At 35.5% G+C, this 27,335-nt stretch overlaps 1 protein-coding gene across 2 annotated transcripts in view; it reads left to right on the top strand.

Annotated features, from left to right (window-relative positions):
* Vps13 (vacuolar protein sorting 13C) overlaps positions 1–27,335 on the top strand; it is a 136,054-nt gene that overhangs the window by 36,663 nt on the left and 72,056 nt on the right. The window contains exons 18-29 of one of the 2 annotated variants that reach the window (XM_071588676.1): positions 470–710; positions 2,173–2,405; positions 5,710–5,856; positions 6,964–7,098; positions 7,893–8,062; positions 12,346–12,499; positions 15,443–15,605; positions 18,661–18,812; positions 19,263–19,509; positions 20,894–21,150; positions 22,904–23,026; positions 26,492–26,594. In XM_071588676.1, coding sequence (XP_071444777.1) covers positions 470–710; positions 2,173–2,405; positions 5,710–5,856; positions 6,964–7,098; positions 7,893–8,062; positions 12,346–12,499; positions 15,443–15,605; positions 18,661–18,812; positions 19,263–19,509; positions 20,894–21,150; positions 22,904–23,026; positions 26,492–26,594 — 2,125 coding nt within the window. The remainder of the gene's footprint in view (positions 1–469; positions 711–2,172; positions 2,406–5,709; positions 5,857–6,963; positions 7,099–7,892; positions 8,063–12,345; positions 12,500–15,442; positions 15,606–18,660; positions 18,813–19,262; positions 19,510–20,893; positions 21,151–22,903; positions 23,027–26,491; positions 26,595–27,335) is intronic. The other variant, XM_071588677.1, reaches the window with a different exon arrangement.

Here is a 27,335-nt window from a genome sequence, read left to right as displayed (position 1 = left end):
ATATTTAAAGAGGGAGTTCAATTACAGGCATTTTCTAGTTTATTGGATGGTAGAATCCTGGATTACTTGAAACGGAAATATTAAAGAGTAATACTTTAGAGTGCATGTCTTAGAAAAAATTACCCTGCCATTATTATTTTTCCGAATTGTAATTAGGACACCCCTAACTTGCCCAATGTGGTATTTCCATTGTTGCATGCAATACATTTGAGTATATCTGCTTGATCCATCTGCAAAATCTGAAAAGCCTAAATGGCTCCTTTATACCTCTAGTTGAATGATCCACCATACATTTTTTAAATTTATCTCTTCTCTGCAGTGAGAGTTGTTCAATATAGCAATAGGTATATGTATGGACAGTAAGATAACAGTTTGATGTATTTTTGAATCATTGGCATTGACCATGTGCGTTTTAGCATTTAAAAGCTAAGTAGCACTTAGGATTTTTATAGATATTTATATTTACTAGGTGGATAAGAAGTCACCGGATTTTAAAACCAAATGGCAGTCAGTGGAACGTTCAGTGAATATTCATCATGCAGGAATTTTCCTGGCTGTTCATGCTGAAGCCATCATGGCACTAAAGGAGTTCGGGGAAAATTTAATGGAAAGAATCAATAAACAACAGCCACAAAAGAAGACACTCAATGAGTTGAGTTTACTTGTTCCAAGTCGTGCCGCATCAACATTAAATTTAAATTTACCCCCTGGTAATGTATTCCTACCTTTTTATTATAAGTTAATTCCTCTGTATTCCTTCCCATTTCATTGGTGGCACTGATCAATTGTCATGTCCTTCATCCATTTCTCTGTAATTCATTCATTCATTAGACTTACAGTCAGTGAGTAATTATTTTGTATGACATTTTTTTCAAATTCTCAAGCGATCTATTAAAGCTAATATGTGATGAAAAAAGTGCAATGAAAGTTTTCAGATGTTTATATAATTGCTCATTTAGCATTTTAAATTGAGTCTGCTATCTCTGAATTGTGTGCATAGCGTGTTAAGTATGATAGTAGGAAGTTTCCTGTTGTGATTTCTGAATGTTTCCTTCCACAATGCCAAAAACACTACAGTGTGTGCTGAAAAGTAATGCTGGTCATGGCGAATGGTTTTTACACTTTGCAATTTCTGCATTTCAATTTGAAATTTAAGGATCACGTCAAAAATTTAAAATAAATAATTTTTTTAAGACTAAGCAATGCAAAATGAATTCACTAGGTCATAAATGACAAGATTAGTGCCCATACTTTCATTTTATAAAGATTTTTGTAAAAACCCATTTTATTCATTTCATAAGAGCTCTCCAATAATCTTCCTTGACCATCTTTTTTTTTTACTGTCCAGATGAAAACAATTGAGGTTTATTATTATATTATACCTCTGCATAAGTGGTTCTTAATTCTCCTGTGTATGCACTTACTATGGGGAGCTATCTTGCAGGTGAATAAAGCTTGCTGTACTTCTTTCTAGGATGAGCACTGATAGACATACATTAAGGACTGACATGATGGTTTAACCACTTTGTCTTAACCCTTGAAGTCCTTCATTGAACATTTCTGAAATGATGCTGTTATTAAGATGACGTTGAAAAAATTTTGTTTTTATATTTTGAGTGAAATTGTTTGCATCATAGTGAATATACTAAGTGATTTTTTGTTTCAAACAAAAATAAGTCATAGAAACTCCTTTCTTCATGTTACACTGGTGTGGAAATCATTGCACTTTTGAGTCCCACGCATTGATTTTCCTGCAGAAATTGTTTCAAATATTTCATAAATTCTTTAATGCATGATTATTGCATTTTCTCAAATTGCAGCAGAATGAGTGATTCATACTAACTGCATTTGTCAAGCATTTTCAGGCATTATGAGTGTAAAATGTTTAGAAAAACACTTAAAAAATGTTGATCAATTTAGAAGAATGAAAAAACATTTACACAGTATCAAAGTGTGTGATGACTAAGTAGCAGCTGTGAAAAATGTTCCAATTAAATTGTGTACAAACTGAAACTTAAAATAGTTTTACTGTAAGGGGTTCAATTGTTTCATCGCATAACATTGCCCATTTTTTAAAATGAATGCATTATTTATAAATAGTATGAAGATTTTCTCTCCATGTGAAATTTTATGCCCATATTTACTGTTGCATATCTGTTATATTTTTTTCAGTTAAAAAGAAGCGACGTAGTAGAAACCCTGACTTGGTTCAGCTAAAAGTTGATATAAACTTTGAAGAGTTTGGAATCGGCTGTCATGTCGCGGCTGATGATGGGGCTCTAATGAGTTTTAAAATGAAAAGTCTCAAAGGGTCTGTTGTAATGAAAGAAACTTATACCAAATGCATGGCTTCACTGGGTAGTATTCATACCTATGATTTCAGGCCCAATACAATCCATAAAGAGGTAAGGCAATTTTATTTATGTTAATCAGTCACTATCACTCTCATTAGCTATTAGTGATAACTTATGAAATTTTTCAATTGAGAAGTAATAAAATATGTTACAAGGGTATTGGGCTGAACCTTGTGAACATTTATCTCGAGGCATGAGACAAACTTTGTAAATTCACAAAATTTTATTAATACGGTACTGCCAGTTTCATCGCATAGGTGACATTTTCAGATACAATTCTCCAGAAGGACATGTGCCAATATATACGCGTGAGGCTCCGAGAAAAAGGAAGGGGGGAATTGTGGTGGTGCGGTGCCTAACGTACAAGCTTCCCACTCTGAGGTTCCAGGTTCTAATCCTGGAAGCAACAGATATTTTTCAGTGGTATCCCGATCCCTACTTGAGGTGCTTTGCGGAGAGCACTTTGAGTGAGTACGATGTCCGTTGAATGGAACGTTAAGCTGTGGACCCCTTAGCACCTTTCGTTAAGAGTAGGCTAATGCCAATGCTGGGTTTCTCTCAACCCACTCATCTTTCTCATCCATTCCTAATGGTGCGAATGACCTCAGCTGTGAGTCGCCTCCCCTAAAAACTCCTACTACGAGAAAGGACAGGGGGGAGGGGGAGAGGTGAGGGGTGATTGGTCATGGCTCCAAGGAGGAATGGGGGAATGAGGATGGGAGGGTAAGGTGGGTGGGATAAGCTTGAAGGAGGGGTGTGGAAGTTGTTGGGTTGAACATAATGTCATTAGTAGGGCTGCGTAGGTATTGGGAGGAATTCCTACGTGGAACTAGAAGGGAGTAGTTAGGTGGTTGGAATGGTCTGGTTAGAGCCACTAATGTTTTAGTTTGAGGGAGATATGAAGTAAGGGAGCGGGTAAGAGAAAAAGGGTTGGTCGGCCAACTTGTCCTTAGTGTGGGCCTTCTAAATCTCCAATTGTTTGAGCGCATCCATCCTCCGCCCATTTCTCTCCTCATGTAGAATTTTCAGGATGAAGTCACTGGAGTGGCCCGCCAGTGACTTCAAGGTGGCTTCACCTCAGCTGTCATTCAGTTAGTAGAAATTATTGAGCTAAGCAGTGGTGTAGTCACTTAGCAGTGCAGATAATCCCTGAGTTACAGATACCTTCCTGAGGACTTGAGTTCAGTGACCTAGATTTCTTACCTCTGCAACAGGTGATAGGATTAGGCTGTGGCTATTGAGACCTCTGGGAGGTCATCTCAAAGTGGACAGTTTGGCCAGATCGCAACAGATAGCTCTGAAACTTACAAGATTTAGTGCAGTCAACTCTCGATTATCCATGTCTGGATTATCTGTTTTGCAGAAATATCCATACTCTTCCCAGTGCCTCGATATTTATGACATTTCAATTGTAAAGACAATTAAATCCTTACAAACTTTAAGATACATTTTTTTTTCAAAATATTCAAATTTGAAATACCTCAGCTTTCTTAAAAATTTTTAATTTCTCAAAATAAAACATTGTCTGGAGTATTTAATGTTTTGATTTTAACATTTTGAACTATCCGTACTTCCCCTTTTTCATTCCCCTCCAACTCATTAGCCCCGAGAATTTCATATTCTCCTCAATAAGATGAGCAAAAATATAATTTTACTATACAACAAATAAGTCAACACTGTCTACATTGCATTAGTATAACTGATATAATATGGCAAATATGAATCCATATCAGCGATCATTTTTTAAAATTCATCCTTTGTCAGTCATTTGTTTTTTCCTTGCTACATGATTGGTTTAGCTTTCTAAGGAAAATACATTCCGTCACTCACTAGAAGATAGTTGGGTTCTTGTATATCTATGATTCTATCCTTATAAAATGGCTGAAACCGTGTACTTTCCATTGCTAAATGTGAATTAATCATAAGGAATAAAAGTAGTTTCTGTATATATATTATGTACTTCACGTTAGTCCAGGGGGTAGAGCGTTGGACTACTGACCTTAGGGTCCCGGGTTCGATTCCCGGGCAAGTCTCTGGGCACCTGCAGCTCCACTCAAGCTATGTGATTTTTTCGGGTACCAGATCTTCCTGGGAAACCATAACTGGCACAGGGAAAGGAACTGGCCACCCTACCCTGATGTGTGAATTTCACACGCCGTCGGCCTTAGTACTGGGTGAACTCTACCATCACCTACCAAAGCAACCTTCGGGTTGATTACTGTTTTTAAAGAATTTATAGATTACATTAATCCAAAAAAATGCAATGAATTATGTTTGTGATATCATTGTCTGATGTCCATATTGACGTCTTGTAGCCAAACAGCTAGCTCACAAGTGGTTTCTTTTATCAGAGTATTATAGGTGTCAGCAATTTTTTAGGACTTTAACCTCTCTGGCCAGTAAAGGAGGGGGAGAGATATGCTGAAGTTGGCCTTCATCTCTCCCTCAAATTGCACTCTCAGAGAGTGGTGTAATAGATAAATATCATTAACCTTGCGAGCGGGCCCAATTTTTTATGAAAACATTAATGATGGCACATTTCAGTAAAAGTAGGGAAGAACAGTGAATGAAACAGGCAATATGCTACAATCAACAATTATTCTTGAAACATGACCTGTTCATATTTTTTTAAAATTAAGGGTTCAAATGGAAAGAGTGATGAAAGGTTGAATGTCCTTGCACTTACAATGAAAAGACAAAATGTTCGACTTACAAAATATGCAAAAAACTCATATTAAGATAGGAAGAAAGTGTAGGCTCCCTTTACAAAAAATTTTGCATTGAGAAAGTAGATGAGGTAAAAATATGCAAGCTGGAAGGTTGATAGGTGCCTATAATATGTGGGGATAAGATTTTATATTATGCATATGAAAACACAGTTGTGTCTTATAATTGTTGACTGTTAAAATTAGAAAATTACAGTGTGTCATAAAAAAAGGTGTGTTAATGTTGTATGTGTGGAATGTCTTATGCCACATTTCTGTATGCTTTTATGCATGATATCTTTCAAATTAAATTATAGATATGTAAAGTGAGCCCTTGCTTTCCTGTGGATAAGCAAAGCATTATTTCTCCTGTTCTGGTAAAATCTCATTTTCCCTATTTGATTAGACTGATAAACACATCATTACACTCACTATGAAAATAAAAAGAAATACAATAATGGCTCCTTAAACCAGTTTGCCTTTTTATCTTATCCCCCTATTCTCGAGCCTCACAATAATTTTGTTCCTTTATTCCACCATTTTCACCCTTTGTTCATACATATTCTCTGCCCTAGTATGGCTTTATCATGATTTCTATATTATTATTTTCACACTGAGAGATATTTGATTGTACAAATCATTTTTTTTAGGTACTGCGGCCCTTGGCTGAGAAAACATTAGCACTTGACTTGGTAATGTGGGAAAAGGGATTTGGTCACTCAGAGGATCTTAAAGTTAGTGTTCTCCTTGGCCGTGTTCAGTTTGTATTTCTGAACAGATTTATCAGTACTCTAATGGTAAGTTACGTATGATGTTATTTATTCTTATTTTTTTTTAAATAACTTAACTATAATGTCAATGAGTGAGTGATATAGCAGAAATTGTTGGGGCATCGGACATTGATACTTATTTATGCATATAGGGTGGTAATATAATATTAGGTGATTGGCTTATGACATATCTGGTTGGTTCAACATTACCATAATTAATACGGCAGCAGTGCTTAGATGTAATTGATATGTCTGACGTTTTCTCTAAAGGAATGAGACTCAATGACCATTTAGTGGGGAATATTAAGGTTATTTGCCCTATGCACTGTAGCATTAATCCTAGACTCCCTGACTAATGCTGCCACAAATTAAAATTTATTTATAGCATGTATTTTTATTTTTAAAATGTATGCATAAGGGTAATCACAAAATTAAGGTCTCCATGTTTTTAGAAATGGAAAGAAATGTTTATTTTCAATAATTCATGCATCATTGTAGAGCTTGAACATTCCTCTGTTTTTGTATACATTTACCGATTCGATCTATGCATTTTGTAGACAATGGGAAAGTGGCAGGATTAATATGGAGGGAATAAATTAGTTTTAGATTTTGATACAATTTGAGTATTAATTAGTTTTGGGAAACAATTGCTTGGAGGGAATTTTTAAATATGATATTATCTGGGAGAATGTAGTGAACCCTATTGATGTCACCTGAATAAATTGAATTATGACTAACTTGCCTTCATCATGAAGTTTTCTCGAGTGTTCCATTGGGTCAGGGGTTCCATATTGGCTGACGTTTCAATGCCCGACTGATGCTTCGTCCCCAGGGTAGATGAAGATCTACCCTGAGTTTCGATGCACAAGTCGGGCATCGAAATGTCGGCCAATATGGGGAACCCCTGACCCGGTGAAAGACCCGAATAAACTTCATAAAGCAAATATGCCGGGAAAGAACCAGATCTTACTTTGCCTTCATCAGCTGATATTTGTTTTACTGTCGGTTTCTAATAGTTTGTAGTTGAAATTAATGTTTAGGTAATGCTATTTTTTTCTTTTATTCTGTATGCATGGGAATAAGAAACAATTTATGATGATATTCATTAGTTAATGACGACTTTCTTCATGATAGAGTTTCATAAATAACTTCCAATCGACAAAAGAAGCAATAGTTCAAGCCTCTGCCAATGCAGCTGAAGCAGCAAAGCAGAATATGAAGGAAGCCTATAATCAAGCCATGCGGATTTCATTGGATGTAAAAGTAGAAGTAAGCACTTATTTCATACCTTACATTTTGTTTTATTGTTTGATATTAGTGTTTTGTAGAAAGTAGTAATGTAAAGGGTAGCATGTCAAAAAGGACAATTTAAAGTGAGACATTACTAAGAGATGCAACATTAAAAATTTTATAATGTGGAAATTATTGTAGAAAATTGATTGAAAATATCTTTTTAAATATTAAAAAATTGTGAATGCATGTCCTTTTGGATACATATCATGAACAAAAAATTTATTATTATATTAATTAAAGGTATCATTTAGAAGGCAGGTCATTGAACAAATATCGTTTGTCAAGGGCTTTCTAAACAAAGATGTCTGTAACTGTAATTCACACTTAATGGTAACTATCCAAACTACTCGACCAGTCTAATATTCTTTAAAGAGATGTAAAGCTTCAGAAGATTGTTCACGTAACCAATACCAAAGGAAGAAATTAAAAATAAGTATCAAAATATATGTATAAAATATTTTATATTGATTTTTTTATTCTTTGTGTTCATTGTACTTGAGAAAATACTTGTAAAATCCAGTGATAGTTTTTTGTTTTACTTTTTAATTTTGATACCTCTGGTGGCACACAAACCTCATGGGCTCAGATGCTCTTTCATTTGCTATCCAATTTCTCATTTGTTAAAATACTAGAATTTAAAAATGCTCTTTTCATCTGACCAAACTCAAATCTTCACTTTTGGGTTAATAAGTGGGCATATCAGGCACTGGACTAATTATGCCTGACCCTGGACTTTTTTTTTCTGTGGTACATGAAATTTTCTATTATAGGCCCCATTCATAATAATTCCAACTAAATCTACAAGCAAAGATGCCATCATTCTTGACATGGGAGTGTTGACCATTAAAAATACTTTTCGCACGCTTGCTGTTGAGGACGAGCGTAGCCCAGCTACATTGGATGAAATTTTAATAGACTTGCAACAGTTGAAATTAATGAGGTAAGCACTATCTAGTAATAGTATCTTGCTAATCCCCTCAGGTAAAGGAGTTTAATTAGAGTATGTAAATGGCATGTTGTTGTTTGCAATATGCTGAAATTAGTTTTCCTTTAGTGATGAATAAAAGATATTTGCAACCATGTTTCCTAGAATATGGTTTGCAAACATACTTTTTATTTCACTAAAGAGTCATGTTAACAGGTGCATGGGCAGAATGAAGCATTAGCAGAATAAACATTCATTCAATATTGTGCAAAATAAGCCATTTCCCTAAATCTTTCCCCTCCCCCTTTTCAATAGTCTTTTTGAGTTAGCTACTTGATTGCTGAGTTGAAAAAAAATTCAGAGTGGGATAATCATCATTGTCAATATTGAAATTTAGGTAATAAATATATTTGCTGAGTTATCACCATAACTGTAGGAATGAATGTGATACATAATGATTATGTATCCTTCGCAGTGTAAGTATATGTAGCATCATATTCTTTGTCTGTGCAATGTGGATAAGTACATACATTTCCTTTTAAAAGAAAAAGGAATAAATTTTTGGTGTGCAGTCTCTGGTTGCTTTTACTCAGCTGCTCAAACTTGGAATAGTCAGTATTGGCATCCTCATCTAAAAGTCCTATTTCTTCAACTTCCTTCCTCTGTTGGGTAATTTCCTTTTCTTCCATTCATTTCATAAAATTATCAAGAGTCATTTCAAATGATATGGAATTCCCTTGAATTACAAAAAATTCTCATACCAGCACTTGATTAAATCAGAGCCTATGGTCTCAAAAGATGCAGTAATCTCACTGGAGGGCACAAAACATTTGTGTAAATGCATGGATTTATCTTGGACTGCCAGAGTACTAAATGGAAATAATAATACTTTATTCATTTTGAAAAATGGTACAACCACATTAAATGTCGTCAATATAAATATTATTTAACATATAAATATAAGTTCTTAAATGTGATGAAGATTGTAACAAAAGAATTCATTCTATGAGTACAGTGAGTGAGTAAGTAACGAGGTACACACCCTATTCTTGAAACTCGGGATACCGTCTGATTTCAACTGAGTAGGCAGATAGTTATACAGTTGTATGTTCACATTATGAAATGTATTGTAAGTTGATGACAATCTACATTAAATAGTATTTATATTCACTTTACCCTTTGTGGTGTAGTTTTGGATGTGAGAACTTAATTGGTAAGTTCCTAAATTAACGTTCACTTGTATCAGAGCCTTCAAGATACATAAACTAAATACAGTCATTATTCCATACCTAAAAAAAAGGTTTGCAGGAATCACGTGGTGGTATATTAGCAAGAGAGCGGATAGCTCTCTAATGCAGTGGCAAGATTTGTTTAACATGTAGGGAATGACCCCTTAACTCAACACCATTATTCAAATGACATTGAAAGAAGGTATGGTAAAGTGTTAAACAATACTCATTTGAAATGAGAAAGTTGAGCTTTCTCAATATATAAACAGCTTGACTCAGTTTATTGCAGATCTGATTGATGTAGGTCTCCCAGTTAAGGTTTATATCAATATAAAGTCCTATATTTTAGTGGTTTCAATTTCATTTATTTTGTTTTAAGACTCCATAAAATATGCTGGGTAACTTGCAGCATTTAAATGTAAATTTTTAGTATCCAACCATTCCTTAGCCTGTCTTCGGGCATTACTGCATAGTGCCTTCTTCTATAAGTTGACATTTTTGTACAAAAGTAAAGTCATCAGCATATAAAACAGATTTATATTTCATATTAAAGGGCAAACCTTTGATCGTGATGACAAACAGTATTGAGCTAAGCACAAAGCCCTGTGGGACACCAAATTTTACTTAAAGAGCCACAGATTGACAGCCATCAAGTTCAACCAATTTTTGGTGATCATCCAAATATGACTTCATTAGTTTCAGTGCAATGCCCTTAACATCATAATATTCTAGCTTTGATAGTAATATTGAATGATTAACACAGTCAAAAGCCTTACTAAGATCTCATAGAGTCAAAGAGACTGATTCCCTCTCTTCAAATGCTTAAATGACATAATTAACTATGGACTCTGCAGCCATAATAGTAGATTCCTCATATCGAAAGCCATACTGTGATTTGGAAAAGAGATTACTTGACTCAAAAAAATTACATATTTAATCTTTCATATAGTTTCAAAAATTTGTCCAAAAACGGGGACTATGGAAATGGGAGAGTAGTTAGTTCAATCATCTTTATCACCTTTCTTATAAACAAGTACTATTTTGGAATATTTTAGAGCTGCTGGAAAATCTGTCTCAAAACATAAGTTGATTAACATAGCTAATACTTCCGCAATGAACACAATAATGTCCTTTATTAAGGAATTAGACAGACCATAAATATCCTTGCTGTTTGGTTTTTTAAATTTTTTAGTCAATATAACATCAAATGGGGTGGAAAAATTCCATTTAAAATTTAAATTACTTGGGAGAAGATTTTGCAAAATGTTGCCAATATTGGCATCTTCAACTTTTTCAGAGAAGAAATTGTCTTTTAAGAAACTGCTTTTAAGAAAAAATTGTTTACAGTATCTGGGGTGAAAGGAAGATTTTCTTTTCCATTACCATGACCAACTTCTTCATTGATTACTCTCTATGCTGCCTTTTGTTTATTTTTTGCATTGAAAAGAAAACCCTTAAATGCTTTATTTTTGTCACACCTAACCGAATTATAATAATCTCTCTTGTATTTCAAGTAAGCATCTTTGTAATGCAGGCTTTCACTGATTTTGTAAGAGTGGTTGTAACTAAGTAAATCATTCAACTCCTCAGTATACTAAGTCTAGTTCCAGTTAATTACAGAAATGTTCGAATACACCATGAGGGAGGGATACACAGAAGCAATGATCAGATGTAAGTCCTTCAGTATGATCACAAATATTTCTAAGTGCAATTCCATACAGTATTTGTCTAAATCAATTACTTCAAAAGGCATACCTTTCAAGGCATAAATATGGGCATCACCATTTTTGGATACAGATCGGCAGTAGAATGATACTAAGCTATAATCACTAATGCTGTACAGTAAATTTATTCTTTGTTAGTCAATGTTCATTGAGACATTGTAGAATATTGTAGTTACCATATTAAATATGCTGCTTCTGTCTCAGATATTTTATTTCTTATTTGAAAGAAGGGCTAAGAAGAATCACTCCTCTTCCTGTTTGCGTTCCAAGAAGGTCTGAGTTATCTGAGGAATTTGGCATGATGTAATACATGATGTAATATCTTCTTCACCTGTGATTACAGGAAAAAAAGTTGAATGTTGAGAAAATATTTATGGGTTAAATACTGGGAAAATGTTAAGAGAGGCTTGGGGAAAAGTTGGGACTCTTTCAGGTCGATTTTTCCATTTTACGAAATCTGCATCTCTGTCTTGAAAAGAAAGATGGCCCTGCCTGAGGTTGGCTATTTTTTTGGGTTTCAGAGCTGATTACAAAGTTTTGAAATCATGGCAGGTATTCCATAAACCTTGATAATTAATTACTATGTAATGCATTTGTAAAATTTAATGCACTTGACAAGAAATGAAACCATAATTGATCTTGTGTTGATTTTGTTAGACCTTGAAATAACTTTGAAAATGAATTGCCCAAGTGTTTTATGTATTGCATCGTGTTACTGCCTTTTTTTAAGAGATGTTAAAAAATTTCAGTTTCATGTTTTCCAGATATTTCCATTGTGTTATGGATATATCTTCTGTATCATAAAACTAAGTGGCATGTATGCATATTTGTCTTGCATCAATTTCAGAGCCAGTCATATAATTTTCTATTATGTATTTATCAAAATACTGAATTCCTAATTGCATCATTTTACTTTTTGATTTCAAATAAAGCATTGATTTTTTCAGGAATAACAACTTTTACCTATCAATTCTTAATGTTTTATGAATCGAAGTCATGTGTTATTAGATGCCGGGGAATAGGAGGAATCCAGGTATAATTGATTCATTCAGATGATAAGTGCCTACCAGTGAAAAAAATGATAAAGTCATCATTTTTTATGAAATATCTCCAAAAAATTTTGATATACGTTCTGGATAACCCAATGAAGTCTGCAATTTTTGGTTTCCATTTTGTTTTTGATTTGAACTCTGATTAACTACTCTTTCATATTTAAATAAAATTAATTTAAGTGGCAGGAATGTGGACTCTTTTGAGCATCACTTTAAAGCTAAATTAGAAAGAAAGGAATTACCCTAATTCTCTTCCCAGGTTTTTCAATACTTTTTCACTTAATTTTTTACAGAGTTAAACTTGCTGATGAAGGTGTTGGTGTGAGTGAAGAATGGGATTTACTTGATCCAATCAGTTTTGGATTTCGTCTGCAAAGAAATCTGTCTTCATCATGGTACAAAGATGAACCAGAATTGGAAATATCTGGGCACTTGGGATCAATTTTGGTATGTTCATTTTATTTTTTCATTTATTAAAAACCCTTAAGATATAATCGAATCAGATATTTCAAGAAAGGTAAAGCAGATATTATAAATTCATTTTCTATTTTATTCATGCTGTGAAGATATAAGATGTTATGATTTATTTAAATATTATTTTGAATAAATATTTAATTTAATGTTGTAATATTGTCAATTCTATGGCTATGAAATTTACATCGAGATAATGAACATTAATTCTATGCAAATATGGTCATCCGTTTTGCTCATCCATGCTTCCTCACTTGTTTTTCCTAACCCTACAACAATACATGTGTTTTTAAAGTGCCAAGTATGCCTGACTATGACATGAAAATTTGATGCCAACTTCCTCCTATCTTCTCGTGTTGTCCATTTGTGTGTGTCTATGTTTGAGTATGTGTGCTGTTTCCTTTAATCTTTCTCCTCCCTTTTCATCCCCTCCAACCTCTTTCCAGAAGGATGTTAGATTAGAATAAATGACTGTCTCCTAACAACATTCTTGCTGCTGAATACATTCTCAAATGAGATGTTATTCTCCAAGTATTTGTGCACGAACTTACTCAAACATTGGTTTAATTAATGGAGCTTTGTCCACCTAAGGACAGGTTCAGGGTTCTTACCCGGGAAGTGTCATATTTTTTTTCAAGTATACATCTACATCTACTTAATACCCCGCAAGGGCGTGTGGCGGGGGGTGCTAGGACACCACCCGTAATTTAGAAAAGAAAAAGAACAAAAAAACCGCATGCAATAACGACAAAATCATATATAAAAAAAAACATGGCATACATTCATGCATGAACACTTACACCCCACACACATGCAAACACTCAAACTACCAACTAACATACACATGCACCTGAAAGTATACCTAACATCTCTATAGTGTTAAATTTTGTTCCGACTTGTAAATTCAACGTTTTTAATATTTCTAAAGTGACTTCGGTTTCTTGCTATTATGATTTCTGATTGTTTGGGGAAAGAATGAGTATTTGTACCTATCTGTCTTGGAATCTATCTCCCTTAGTTTATCTTTGTGGTCTGATCTACCTAAGTAGTGTGGGGCCATTATAATTCCTTCAGTGTCATAGTTAAACTCGTTTATTCTGAACCTTTCTAAAAGTCTAAGCCTCGCTTGTTCTCTCCGCACTTCAAGTGGTTCCCAGCCTAAATCCCCTAAGAGACCTGTCACACTTGTGTCCTTATCATAACAATTTTTAACGAATCTAGCGGATTTTCTCTGGACTTTATCTAATTCTTTTTGCCAAATTTTCTCCCACGGATCCCAAATACTTGCGGCATATTCCAAATGAGGTCTAACTAGAGCAAAATAACACCTCTCTTTAACTTTTTCATTACATTTCCCCACCACCCATTTTATGAAGCCAAGTTTCTTTAAAGCTGATCCGCATATTGTCCTGATATGTGCTCCCCATGAAAGGCGTAGTGTTAGAACAACCCCCAAATATTTAACTTGATTTGCTGTAGTCAATACTGAACCCTCTATTTTGTAGTTTATATCCTGTTCCTCACTTCCTTTATTCCAAAATTTCAAAACTGCACATTTATCTATATTAAGATTTATCTATATTTAGATTTATTATATTAAGATAAGAAGTATATTTATTCGTTCTTTAAATTTATCCATGTTTCCTAACCTGATATCCCTTGCCTATACCTAATGTGTTTTGGAAGCATCAATTGTATCTTTCTAGGGCTTGAATACATGTCTATGGACATTTATTGAAGCCTTGATTTTAAAATTTGTTGTCTCAGGCGTAACTTTGTGGAATTTGCATAACATATTGAAATGTAATGAAATAATTGACTTTGTAATTCCACACACTTTATAAAGAACACGTCTTAAGTAATGCACAAAGTTCGCTTATAACTGGAACTGGGATGGATTTCCGGATGAGGATGTCTTCGGCAAGGTTCACCGCTTCCATGGGTGGCACGTTGATTTTAGTTCTGTCAAATTTATTCTTCGTTGGCATATCACATTTGTACTCTCCACCTTAAAAATTCATGATTGTTATTAATATTGAAAATAAATTGTTTACAGGGTCTGTACAATAAGTATCAGGACTGGTTCCAAAAACTAAAATTTATTTCAGTTATCATTACAGTTACTTAATAATCTTCAAAATGCATTGCTCCTGCATCGATACACTTGATTTGGCATTTCTTCAACTCCTCAAAAGCCCGCAGGAAGTCAGTTTCCGGAATACTGTTCAGAGCCTTTGTTGACGTTTTGTCAACTGATATCCTTTGAGCTCCTTTTGAGCTATCCTTTAAGGTAATAACATTGTCAAGAAAATCTTCGTCTTCCTGGACGCAGTCCAAAATTTCCTCCGGCGACAGTTTTTGTTCTTCGTTCAAGGCTTCGCACACTTTCATCATCGCAAGATTCTCTGTTACAATGGTGTGGATGGTTCCAACTGAAAGGCTGGTCTCCTCACTGACAAGGGCGATGGTTAAACGCCTGTCCGAGTCCAAAACTTTTTTCACTTTGGCTACCTGAGCATCAGTTCGAGCGGTCGTCGGGCATCCGTGCGGCTTAAGGCATCACCCCCATAAGCCTGTTTAATGAGTTCAAGGGTCTCCAACGCAGATTTCCCGAGTTTAACGCAAAACTTCACCGCGTAGCGTTGCTCGGCGGTGCGCTCCATGCTGGCGCGACGACACCACAAACAACCACATGTCGCAAAAATACACCTCCTGTCTCAATGCATACCTGGAGGCGACTGAATCAAAGGGCACCTGAGTGGTGGGGTACCCCTCTACCTAGCCGACCAGTTGGACCCCCATCCACCGCTGCAGCAAACTTTGAAAGTTGAGGCTACAGCCAACCAGTCACGATATTTATTGTACGGACCCTGTATGCTCACTTCCCTGTTTAACTGGTATAAAATATTTTTTTATCAGATAACTATATGTGAAGGGGACATGAATGTGATTAGAAGAATTTCTAGTGAAAATTTAAGTGAAACGGATGTCGTGTGCCAGAATGAAACAAATCCTGCAGTGGAGAATACAAGCATTGAGCAGTCCGAAGAAACTGCCCCTATTCGCCCAGGAACTTTACAAGGTAATTATGAATAAACATGCTTTAATAGAAATCTGTACCTCCCTCAGGTGTTATATAATATGAATTATAACAGGAAGTTCAAGGTAGAATGGTTTGTAAGTCAATTGTTAGCTGATTCATTTCAGCTGAAGCCTGTCAGAGAGATATGCATCTGGTTGCATTTTGGCATTGCCATTTTACCATATTTTCATGCTTGTGGTAGTGCCGGAAGGAAACAAAAGAGTATGACTGTGTGTTCACTGTGCACCCTTTTGATGGGAGATGAACAAATGACAGATGGCTCTACAACTTGCAGTGGCAGTCAGCATCATGAATGGTGGCATAGTCTACAGCATCACAAAACTGGATGCATGAAAATGTAGCTTAACATCATTGTAAATCCTGATTGTGTTATCATTAAGTTTTAACTTAGTTCACCTAAATAATGCATCATATGGTAACTTTTTGAAGTATACTCATTACACTGAGTAAATCTTTTATTTCAAAGATGGATGCTAAAATATGTGGTGGAAATCGGGACAGGATTTTTGTGATCACTATAATTCATGAGTATATGCCAGCATAGATCGCCAAGGTTGCTTTTTTACATCAATGTAAAAAAATATTGGATGGACTCTGTATGAATCAATGAAATACGCAGGCTGTCCAGGAGGTAACCTCCATTATGCTATAAAAAATACCCTGGAATAGATACAGAAAATTTATTATTTTCATCTCAAAACTACATATCTCTACCATTTTATATTTATTCACCAAACAGATTTAAACGTTTGTCATATTTTAAAAATCCTTTAGCATAAAATTCTGTCACCTGTGATAGCAGCCAACTGGTGATGGCATCTTGAAGTTCCTTGTCGAGATGAGCACAATTCATGTAGTGGTCCGACTTTTCAGTCGTTTTTCCATGCAACAGAGTTGTAAAAATCTTTGGAAAACTTTCTAAAGATATCAGTTATCATAATACTTCATTTTCACGAACTTTTTGTCAATATTCAGGTGGAGTTCATTGTTCACCACAGAGGGGTGGCCACTGCTGTCATCATTGTGGACATTTATACTTAAATGAAAGACAACACTGATGCAAAACTCTGTCACTCATCACATTTGATCCATACAAAACACAAATTTTCCAATGAATACCAACAGCTTTGAAGTTTTCTATCAGTAAAAACCTTATCACTGAACAAACTTCACATTTGGCAGAAATTTCAGTTGGATTGTTCATTTTGACTTGATATTGTAAAAAAATAACAAGCGGCATGACCTTCCAACCACTGCGGCTCAAGGGGTACTGACCTAGTGTGTGTGTCAATACAGTGACTATTTGGCTCCCTCCTCTAGTTCTCACACTACATGAAAATCGAGGTTACCTTCTGGATCCGAAGATCTGGGCCTTCATGCATCCAATTTGCTTCGTAAAATACCTCTTAATGCTCCTGGACATAACTGATCAATGGTTAGCATTATTCATCAATTCAACTTTCTTCTGCATGATAATGTTTAATATAACTTATTTGTCTAATTTTTTAGGGAAGTTAGTGTTGGAATTGTCAGTTGCTAGTATTCAGCAAAATTTTCTTTCTAAAAAAATTCCCATCACAGTCTACACATTTGTGATTCCATGTTTTCATGTAATTCAACTTCAATACTGAAAGGGGACAAGACATTAAGATAGCTATTTATGGTAAAGCTACAGTCCCTCCCATGAACCTTGACATAGTGGGAAGGTTTAAATTCCAATGACTCCTTGAGGTGTTTTGCAGAGTAATGATAATTGTCCCAATCACCTATGCCCAATAGGTCAAAGTGTATGAGGCAATGAAATGTAGTACAGGTAGCATCTGTTCCTTGGTGAAGTGACTGCCAAGGCATCTGACCTGAAATCGGGTGGCCATGTGAATAATGGAGTCGCATTAAAAACACGAATGAGGAAGGCAATGGAAAACCACCTCAATTGTTTCCCCAAGCAATCAATCTTGGACATAAACATAAGAATAATGATTCCTGGCAGCTATGAGAATTGGCTTGCTGTATTATGTTGTGCCCTGCAGCAGGAAAGGTAAAGCTTGAATGATGATGAGAACAATGGGAGTGATATAGAGTCACTCATATCAGTAGGGAGGATAGTGAGAATTCAATAGCTGTTGTCTGGGCAAAAAATAAAGGTGAATGGTAGTGAATATGGAGCATGGACTGAAAGGATATTATAAATATAGAGAAACATTATCACAATAATTTAGTTGATGCTCAGTTGGTGTAGATGTTGACAAGTAATCACCAATCCCCATCATGGCTAATGTACAGGCTTGCCAGAACAAGGGCCTGGCTTTAAATCTTTGCAGTGGGTAGATTTTTCCATGATATCAATGGTTTCACTTGTCCATTTGAGAATAGAGCCAGCAGATACACTTGTGATGCTGGTATATTTTAGAGATACTGAGGATAATTGGGGATTGGAAGAGCAGCATGTAATCGATTAACTCATGGACGCAAGGAATATTATAGAATTACATCAGGAAATAAATGATTTTGCAGAATTATTACAATGTTGCATTAAGGAATTGAGAAATGAAAATTTTATTGAACTGGAAGACCCAAGTATATTGTTCAAAGTTGTAAATTTTTGCAATGTTGCATAATGAGAGCTGGCTGGACTCTAAGAATATTGCATAAATTTGGAGTATGTTAATTTGACGTTTTACTGTATTTTTATTGACCTACTATGAAATTTGAGGAATAAATGCTGTTAACCAGATTTTTTTAAATATAATAAAATAATAATAAAAACAACAGAACAAGTGAAAATATTGCCCTGCTTGTCTTGGTAAGGCAAGTCCAATATTTGAGATACAGAGACTCCATGCATTATCAAATCCTCAAATTTCTCATGCTTTGATAAACACAGATCATTTATATGCAAAAATGACACTCGCACACAGTAGTATTAAAATCATTTTTTTAGGTACTTTAGGCTACATGCTTTAAATACATATGGTGTTCTTATTTTGTTATTAAATTTCATTGATTTGAATTTAGTTGATTATTCTATCTCTAGGAATAACAGCTGTAGAAGCGGGAGGAGATTTGACTGCAACAGAAAATCTAGGTGATTCTGGAGATACTTCACCAATTCCTTTATTGTCAATGAGATTGGCAATAGTGATGGATAGCCTTAAAATTGATCTACTTAGAGGAGAGAACAAACAGGTGAGAACCATTTGTAATGCAACATGTAGAAATAGATTTTTATCCTATTCAACTCTCTGATTGACATTATATGTTTGATATTCCCTTAGCACTCCCATTTAAATTTAATCAATAATGTCAATTGCATAGTTTTTACTGGTGTGAAACTTGCAATACATTTAATGAGGATAGCCTATGTTTTATTTAATGTTACCATCTCATGTGTGCCTTCTTGAAAAATTAGAAGTTGTTCGTAACAGTTGCATCATCCACCAATTTCAAGACACACGTTTCAACTTTTACACTATCTGGAAATTACATGGCATCGTATAGGAAGACATCTTGCAATAATCTAATAATCTTGAAGTTCTTGTGTTGAATTTTTAAATGAAATGCATTGGTAATGAAGAATAATTGATAATTTCAGGTAAGGTGGTCAAGTATAGTGATCTTTTTTCTTCTCCAATTCAGGAAGGTTCAGAAAATGGTCTTGCTTCATTAGAATTTGGCGTAATGTCTATTCGTGGCTGTGTATTTTCTGACTCTTCAGCATCCCTTTCCTTGAGGCTCATGCACTGTCTGATGGAGGACTCTCGCAAAGAGAGAGGTGCTATTGTCCGCCTGCTGTGTGCAGGTGCTTCTTTTCAACGAATTGCCAGTGAAATGCCAAAAGGCGTGATTGACATTACAGTTCGTAAGAAGAGTGATGATATATTCGGTATGCAATTATTTGATTTTCCTATATTCCTAGAGTGATGATATATTCGGTTTGCAATTATTTGATTTTCCTATATTCCTAAAATATTAATTATGAAATGAAAGTGTAATGAAATCATAATTATGCCATGTTATTGTATTAGAAATGATCTAATTTTGTCAATTCATTAAGAATTTTGATATTTGGGATTCTGTCAATTTTATGGGTTATCGCTGGTGTCTTGAAGGAGCAGTGATTTTCTGAACTGAATTAACATGACAAAATTTTTAAATTGAGAGCTCAAATACCATGAGAGATAAATTTTATTTACCAAAGCATGAGTTTTACAATGTGCAAATGAGCAGCCATTAATGTGTTTCTTCTTAGTCACATTGATGTTCATACAAGGTCTGTCCCAAAGGTAGTAGGATTTATTTTTTCTCGGATCGACGGATGGACAGGTGGCGATATCTCTGGCTGGGTTTGAGGGAGGAGAGTCTGAGGAAAAGCTGTAGGTCAGTGGAAGTTGGCTCCCAGCCTTTGTGGAGTGTAGATCATTCATTTGCGAAACCTTTATAATGTGACCTCGATATGCTCCGTCATGAACCAGTTATTGGAAGTGCTACCCCATCAAATTTTGCGTGAAACTGGGAAATAGACTCATGGCATGCTCAATGCAGCTAATATTGATAATGCCATGAGTAGATCGGGTTTTTTTGAGTGGTAAAAGTTGTTTCAGTAGGGTAGAGAAGATATCAAAGACTCCTAACATTCAGGACGCCCTTCAACCTCAAGAAGTGACGAAAATATTTCCTGAGTCAAGGCTTTGGTGGACAGAGATTGCAGATTAAGTGTTTGCATATTTTCTGATGAACTTGAAATTCCTAAAAGTTATGTAGATCGACTTGTGACTGAAAACATGGGCATGAGAAAGGGTGTTCAAAGTTGGTGCTGTGAGTGCTATCGAACAAACAACAGGAAACTCGCATGGGGATCCAGAGGAGTAAGGATCCAAATTTTTTAGATAATGTCCCATCAGACTTCTTCTCTTCCCCTGGCTCAAATCCATACTGAAAGGCTGTCACCATGGCTCAGTGGAAGTGTTACCATTCTCAGTGGAAGTGTTAGCATTCTGGTCACCGCCTTCCCGCAGGAGTACAAGGCGTGAAAAACCCACTGACAGTAGGGTGGACGTGCAAGGGTGTTACTTCAAAGACTTCTGAGTGAAAGTATCAATTCTGGCCGTACATTTTTTTTAAATTGACTCAGTGTTACTACTTTTGGGACAGCCTTGTATGTTTGCTTAATGTCAGAATATTTTTTAATGGCCTTGGCAAATGTAGCAATGTTATTAACTCTTTTTGAGTTTCACATTTTGATAAAAACTTAATTTGTATTCTTTCAGCCGATGTTCGCATCTTCGGTTTTGAAATGGTGGTCTGCCTACCATATCTGGCTGAGGTGGGTGCCTTTTTTGCGGGTTCAGAGAAAAAGCAAGAAGAATTGCCAGCTCCAGATTTAGCAAATATTTCACAAACAACTCCTCCTAAAGCACAAGAACCTAGCACAGGATCAATTCACCTTAACCTGAAAATTGAAAGGCCTGATATTGTTTTGATTGCAGACACCAGCAATATTGACACTGAAGCTCTAATATTACAGGTTAGCAATTTTGCAATCACATATTCCATGTAGTTCATAGATTGTTTAATTTATTGACTTTCTTACTGAATTTTGGTTATAGACATGGCAAAACTTGATGCCACGCTCTTGCATAAAACCAGACATGATGTAGGGGAAGGGTGCATGGAAGGTATTATTAGGCGGAGGGGAGAGGAGAAGCAATGGAAGGAAGAGTTGCAAAAGTACTCCGCAATGGAGGATGTGTAGTGCATTATAATATTCCTCCTGCTCACATCAACATTTACTAGCATAAACTAAATGTTATTCCTTTGATAAATGAAACAGTTTCTGGCGTCACTTGGTGGAAATTCTTCATATTGAAATTAAATTTAAAATACTTCGCCTTTCCACATAAACCTATGTGGAAAGGCGAAGTATTTTAAATTTAATTTCAGTTATTCCTTTGCATAATTTCATATGCTATTTTATAGTTTTTATTGTTTCCCTTTGTATCCATTACTGCCTTAGGGTATGTAGATAATTAATTTATTGCATGAGATTTACTTGAATCGTAACTCATTACAATGCAATTTATATTTTCACTTTCAAAACTTAGTAAATGTTTCCAATTCAATATTACTCTCATGCTGTGTGTTGGTCTTGCCCTTATTTTTCTCTAAAATTTCTGCTTAGCTCCCTTCTCTGCCATTTATATATTTTAATAAAAAATTTAGTTTTTAAATATTGCCAACCAAAAATTCCCCTCACAAATGGAGGATGTTGATAGAACATTCTAAAAAAAGGAGTATGAAGGATGATAGAAAGAAAAGATGCAAATGATGGCAGATGAAAAAGATATAAAAAAATAGAAATAATTCGGAAAAGAATTGTTAAGTAAGCATTAGAAAAAAATTGAAGTGAAGGAAGATGCACACAAGTCTAGCATGCAAATTGTATTTATGGTAAGGAGAGTGGTGTATCATGGTTCTCTTTCAGGTATTAGTGATCTGTATAGCAAATAGTCTTGCATAAGAAGAAACTTCCTTTAAGTTCTGCCATGATGAGTCATGAAACATCTGGTCTTATTTTCTGCAATACCTATGTTCAAAAATGTATGGAAGACATTTAAAAAAAATATTGGAAATGATGTTAGTCTACAAATTTTCATAGCAAATAGCTATTAGATATTTAGATATTATTTGGTAACTTCTTGAATAGCTATTTATTTTTCACAACAATATTCCAATTCCTCCGAAATTCACAACTTATTTTTGCTAGGGCAATAGTTGACATGAAATAATAATGAATATAATTCTAATAGATACAGCATTGATTGACTAAACTTACTATAAATTTTTCTTTGGTAAGTAATGTTGTAGGCTCTCCAACTTAATGACTTCTCCTCCCTCAAGGAAAGGAGGGCTCACCTATTAATTATAACTTACCGTCAGTTGTAAACATATTTTTAATTAATCTCTTATGTTGAGTCAGTGGATTTGGTAAATGAATGAGAAGTCCAGCTCATGTAAGGTGGGTTTTGAAAGCTGTAGCAGTAGCCTCTTGCAAGAGGGGTTGTAAGAGGTGGAGGTTATACCACAGAAGATAAGTAAATGATGAAAATCCCTTCCCTTCTATAATTTTCAAATATCTTGGTTATTTAAACAAGTCAGCAGCAAGAGTAAATGATTTTTAAGTTAATAATTCAAGTAGTGATTTAACACATATTGGTTGATGATACCAAAAGTATCTCATTCATTATTTTTCAAATGCGATGACGTTTCTGCTTTTTTAGGGTGAAAGTGAGCTGAAATATAGAGCAAATGCTGACCACTGGACTTTAAGTGGATCTGTGGAAGATTTGAAACTACTTTCCTGTCAGTATAATCCTCATCATGGAGGAAGGTCAGCTGTTGAGGTATGTATAAAAATGATCCTCATTGTATTGTAAATATTAGCAAATAAATTTTTCAAGAAAACATTTTGGTGCCTACCTCTATGAAAAGTTAGCATAGATATCTATAGCTGACAAATAGTTTAGTGACCAGAAAATGCAGGTAATGTATGCTATATTTTTATCAGAAAGAATTGTACTGGTTGAGTGAAATCCTCTTGGGTTTTCCGCTGGCTTAGTGTTTCCATTGCTGCCGACATTTCAAAAACCGAATCTGTCATTGTCCCAGGGTTTCTGAATGCCATTTTGCCAATTTTAGTCTGGTACATATATGTTTTTCTTGGGATCAGGTGTCTCCTGATTGGTCTGTGGACCAACTTTCATCCTAAGTACCACCGGCCAAAGTTAGGCACCAGCTGGTCAACGTGAAGGACTCGATTATCCTCAAGACCCCTGGGGTATATCAGATACCCTGTGACTGTGGTGAGGTTTATGTAGGTGAAACCGCACAATTGAAACTCAAATGAAAGTACACAAAAGGTACCTGAGATTGGGACAATTGGAAAAATCAGCTTTCACTGAACACAGCTTCAGCCAAGATCATGCCTTTAAATGGGATGAGGCATAAATACTTTGCCCCTTGCATTGATATGGGATCAGTTGGTCAAAGAGGCTATTGAGATCTGCCTTAAAAAGAAGAATTTGAATAAGAATTCAGTTTTTCAATTATGTAACACCGCGAGGCCTAGTCTAAAATGCATATCAGGAAGCAGGAAAAATGCTTGGCCAATCAGGAGATGCCATGATGAAAGTTGGTCTGCAGGCCAGTCATGAGATGCCTTATTCCAGGAAAACATATACTATATATGGGGCAAAAATTGATGGAATATCATTCAGTAGCCCTGAAGATGATGATTGAGTTGATTTTCGAAACGTGAACAGCAATGGTGACACTAACCCGTGGAATACCAGAGAGGATTTCACTCAACAGATACACTGGGAAAGCACAAGATCTTTCATATCGTAAAGGTATTTTTCAATCTCCCCATAAACTATGACCTTGATGCGGTAGGAGGGTTTGTGCGTTCTGCTGACCCCCAGCACTGTGGTGCTGGCTGTAGCAATGGTAATTAGTCCTACCAGGGTCACCTATGGCAGTTAAGTCGAAGGGTAGGAGCCTGATGAAAGAGAGTCCCTCAGTAAGGGGGCTGCCAAGGCACAGGAGGGGTGGATGATGCCCTAAGTCGCACAAGAGTTTTTGAGTGGCACAAAATGTTTAAGGAAGGCCAGGAGTTCGTCAAAGATGAGCACCGCATCAGATGCCCGATGACCGCTCGAACCGATGCTCAGCTGGCCTAAGTGAAAAAGGTTTTGGACTCTGAAAGGCATTTAACCATCGCCCTTGTCAGTGAATAGACCAGCCTTTCAGTCGGAACCTTCCACACCATTGTAACAGAGAATCTTGCGATGAGGAAAGTGTTCGAAGCTGGTGCCGGAAGTCTTGAACGAGGAACAAAAATTGCCGCGGGTGGAAATTTTGCAAGAAATTTTGGACTGCGTCCAGGAAGACGAAGATTTTCTTGACAATGTTATTACCTCAAAGGATAGCTCAAAAGGAGCTCAAAGGATATCGGTTCGACTCCATTGAGGCTTTTCATGTGGTGACGACAAAGGCTCTCAACAGTATTCCGGAAACTGATTTCCTGTGGGCTTTTGACGAGTGATAGACGCGCCAAACTAAGTGTATCAATGCAGAAAGAATGTGTTTTGAAGATTATTAAGTAATTGTAATGATAACTGCTATAAATTTTGATTTTTGGAACCAGTCCCGATACTTATTGTACAGACCCTGTATATCATTACAAACTTGTTGAGGGAATGATGAAATTTAGCATCAAACTCAAGAGTGTTGTCCCCCCACAGCTCTTCTGTGAGGCACGTCAAGAATTCCTCAATGTTTGTAGGATTAGAAAATCGTTGACTGATATGAGTAGGCTCACTAGAGCCAAGGACATCCAACTTCAGTCCAATGTCAAGAGTAAAGTGGTCCGAGAGTTGATGAAGGACAGTCTCACATGCAATCACGTTCATTGGTAACTTACATACAACCAGGTCAAGAAGAGTAGATGAGTGTGAGGATACTCTTGTTGGGTCCTTATTAACTACTGGTAAGCCAAAGAAATTAAATAGAGTTACTAATTCATCACACTGTGCAGAAGTATGAAACAAATCAGTGTTGAAATCACCAAAAATTATTAGGTTGCTAATTTTACTGTTAAATATAATCTGAATAGAATCACTAAGGCTATTTAGAAGTGCTGAAACACGGACTGGGCGATATATCGGCAAGTAGTAAACCTAAGCAAGTTTTTTTCAACCTTAGTATCACGGCAGCACACTCATATACTGTTCATATACTGCTCGTATACTGAAGTGACTGTTTAACTCACGTTGACATAGCACTAAAACATGTCTCCAAACTTCCGCTTCTCAAAATACACTGGATGTATGAAACAACCTCAAACCTGTGCATGCGTATTGAGGGGAATGTTACATCCACATACCACCAGGTGTACTTCTGAAGGTAATTTTGTTTGTGCTCTACAAACATGTGTGCATTAGTTTTAAGCCTACCCTCATATACGTAAAAGCTGAACCAATGAAGTTGGTTACTATTCAGGTCTAAATATTAGCCATAATAAAAAGTAAAAATAACCACCATAGAGAGGAAGAAATAGGGCATAAAGCCAATTAGAGGGAATAACTGCGAGTTTCCCTTGAGGAAATATTTCATAGTGATAGGCAAAAGAAGGGATAGCAGGTAGGTAGGGGAATATGGTTTAGGAAAAAGGATAAGCTTTTATCAACGCATTCACTGAATTAATAAGGTGGGAATCTGGCTGGAAGATTTGATGAGGTCAATGTTAGTTAACATCTCAAAAAAGGGTAAGAGAGCTGTATGTGATGACTTTAAAAATTACCTTTAATTTCACTTGAAGCTAAGGTGGCACTTTAAATCATCAATAAGGGGATGAAGAGGAGAGCCAATAATTATTCACAGGATGATTAATTTAGGTTCAAGAAAGTGAGAGCTATCCATGATGCCATAGCAGTAATGAGGTTACAATTAGAAAGGCAACATAAGAAGGAAGCTTATTCTCCCCATTTGTTCTCCCCTACATCTGTTCATCAGTTTGATATTTATTTCATTTTTATCACATGATTAATGCAATACTCATTTTTCCTCAATGTGTGCATATGCAAAATAATAAAATACCATTGAAATACCTTCCATTACTAAATTTTTATTTTAGTATAGGAAAGGCATTTTGGTTTAACCCAGTTAAAATTTGTGTGTTTGTTAGTATGTTTGACATTTTCTTAAGGCATTTCATATTTATGGATATTTTTTCCTAATTTGCTTTTGAAAATGAATACAATAAATCAAATAAACCTTTGTTTTTTCTCTATTTTTTGTTCATAACTTAGGTTCTGAGTCCTTGTCAGCTTACTTTGGCTGGATCGACCCCTGAGGGAACAGGTCCCCAGGTGGAAGTCATTATATCTGACCTAAGGCTTACCGTGTTTCCTGGTGAGTAGGCTGATGCCAAGTATTATCAATTCTTAGATAATCTGATAATCTCTTCTACACGATCTTCATTATTGATTTTGAAATTACAGCGTTGGACCTTATTGTAAATGTATATCATGTCTGCGTCTTAATGCTATTTTGGGATGCACGACAAGTGATAATTTTCCTTTTTTCATTGCAAACGAACTTCTTGGCTATCTCCCAGTATTACTTTTAGGCATTTCAGATACCCAGTTCCATGTGAATTGAAAGTTTCTTGTTGCATTATTCTAATGGGCATTCACTTATGTCTTGCAAAGCTTTTTTTAGCTGTTTTTGGATTATCATTTTGGGAGAAACCCCGGTTTTTTGTATCATCTTTCATTTTGTTTAGAAATTTATTTCAAGTGTTTACCTATCTAGTGTAATTCTTTAAAATAGATAGAAATATTTATGTGGGTATAATGAGCGTAATGCACAAAAATGATAGCAGGAAAGTGCTGAGTGCTGTCAGTAAAAGCCTTTTGTATCAAAAATACTCTTGGTTTTATGTTTAAGTACCTAAAATTTATCCTTGCTATATTTGTGTGATGTTTGTGTGGCCTAGTCCATAAAATGTAACAATTTTTCAATTCAATTCAAAGTCAATTCCAATTTGCTGTATTTTTAAATGCAGTAATGTCGAGAATCACTCCTATTCTTTTTTTACCAAGATTATATTAACACACAGCAATCATAGCTAATATTTTATTTTATTCTTTT

Source organism: Hetaerina americana, unplaced genomic scaffold (assembly GCF_022747635.1).
Source record: "Hetaerina americana unplaced genomic scaffold, ioHetAmer1.1.p SCAF_3, whole genome shotgun sequence".
Taxonomy (NCBI): Eukaryota; Metazoa; Arthropoda; class Insecta; order Odonata; family Calopterygidae; genus Hetaerina; species Hetaerina americana.
This window is presented reverse-complemented; position numbering and strand designations above follow the sequence as displayed.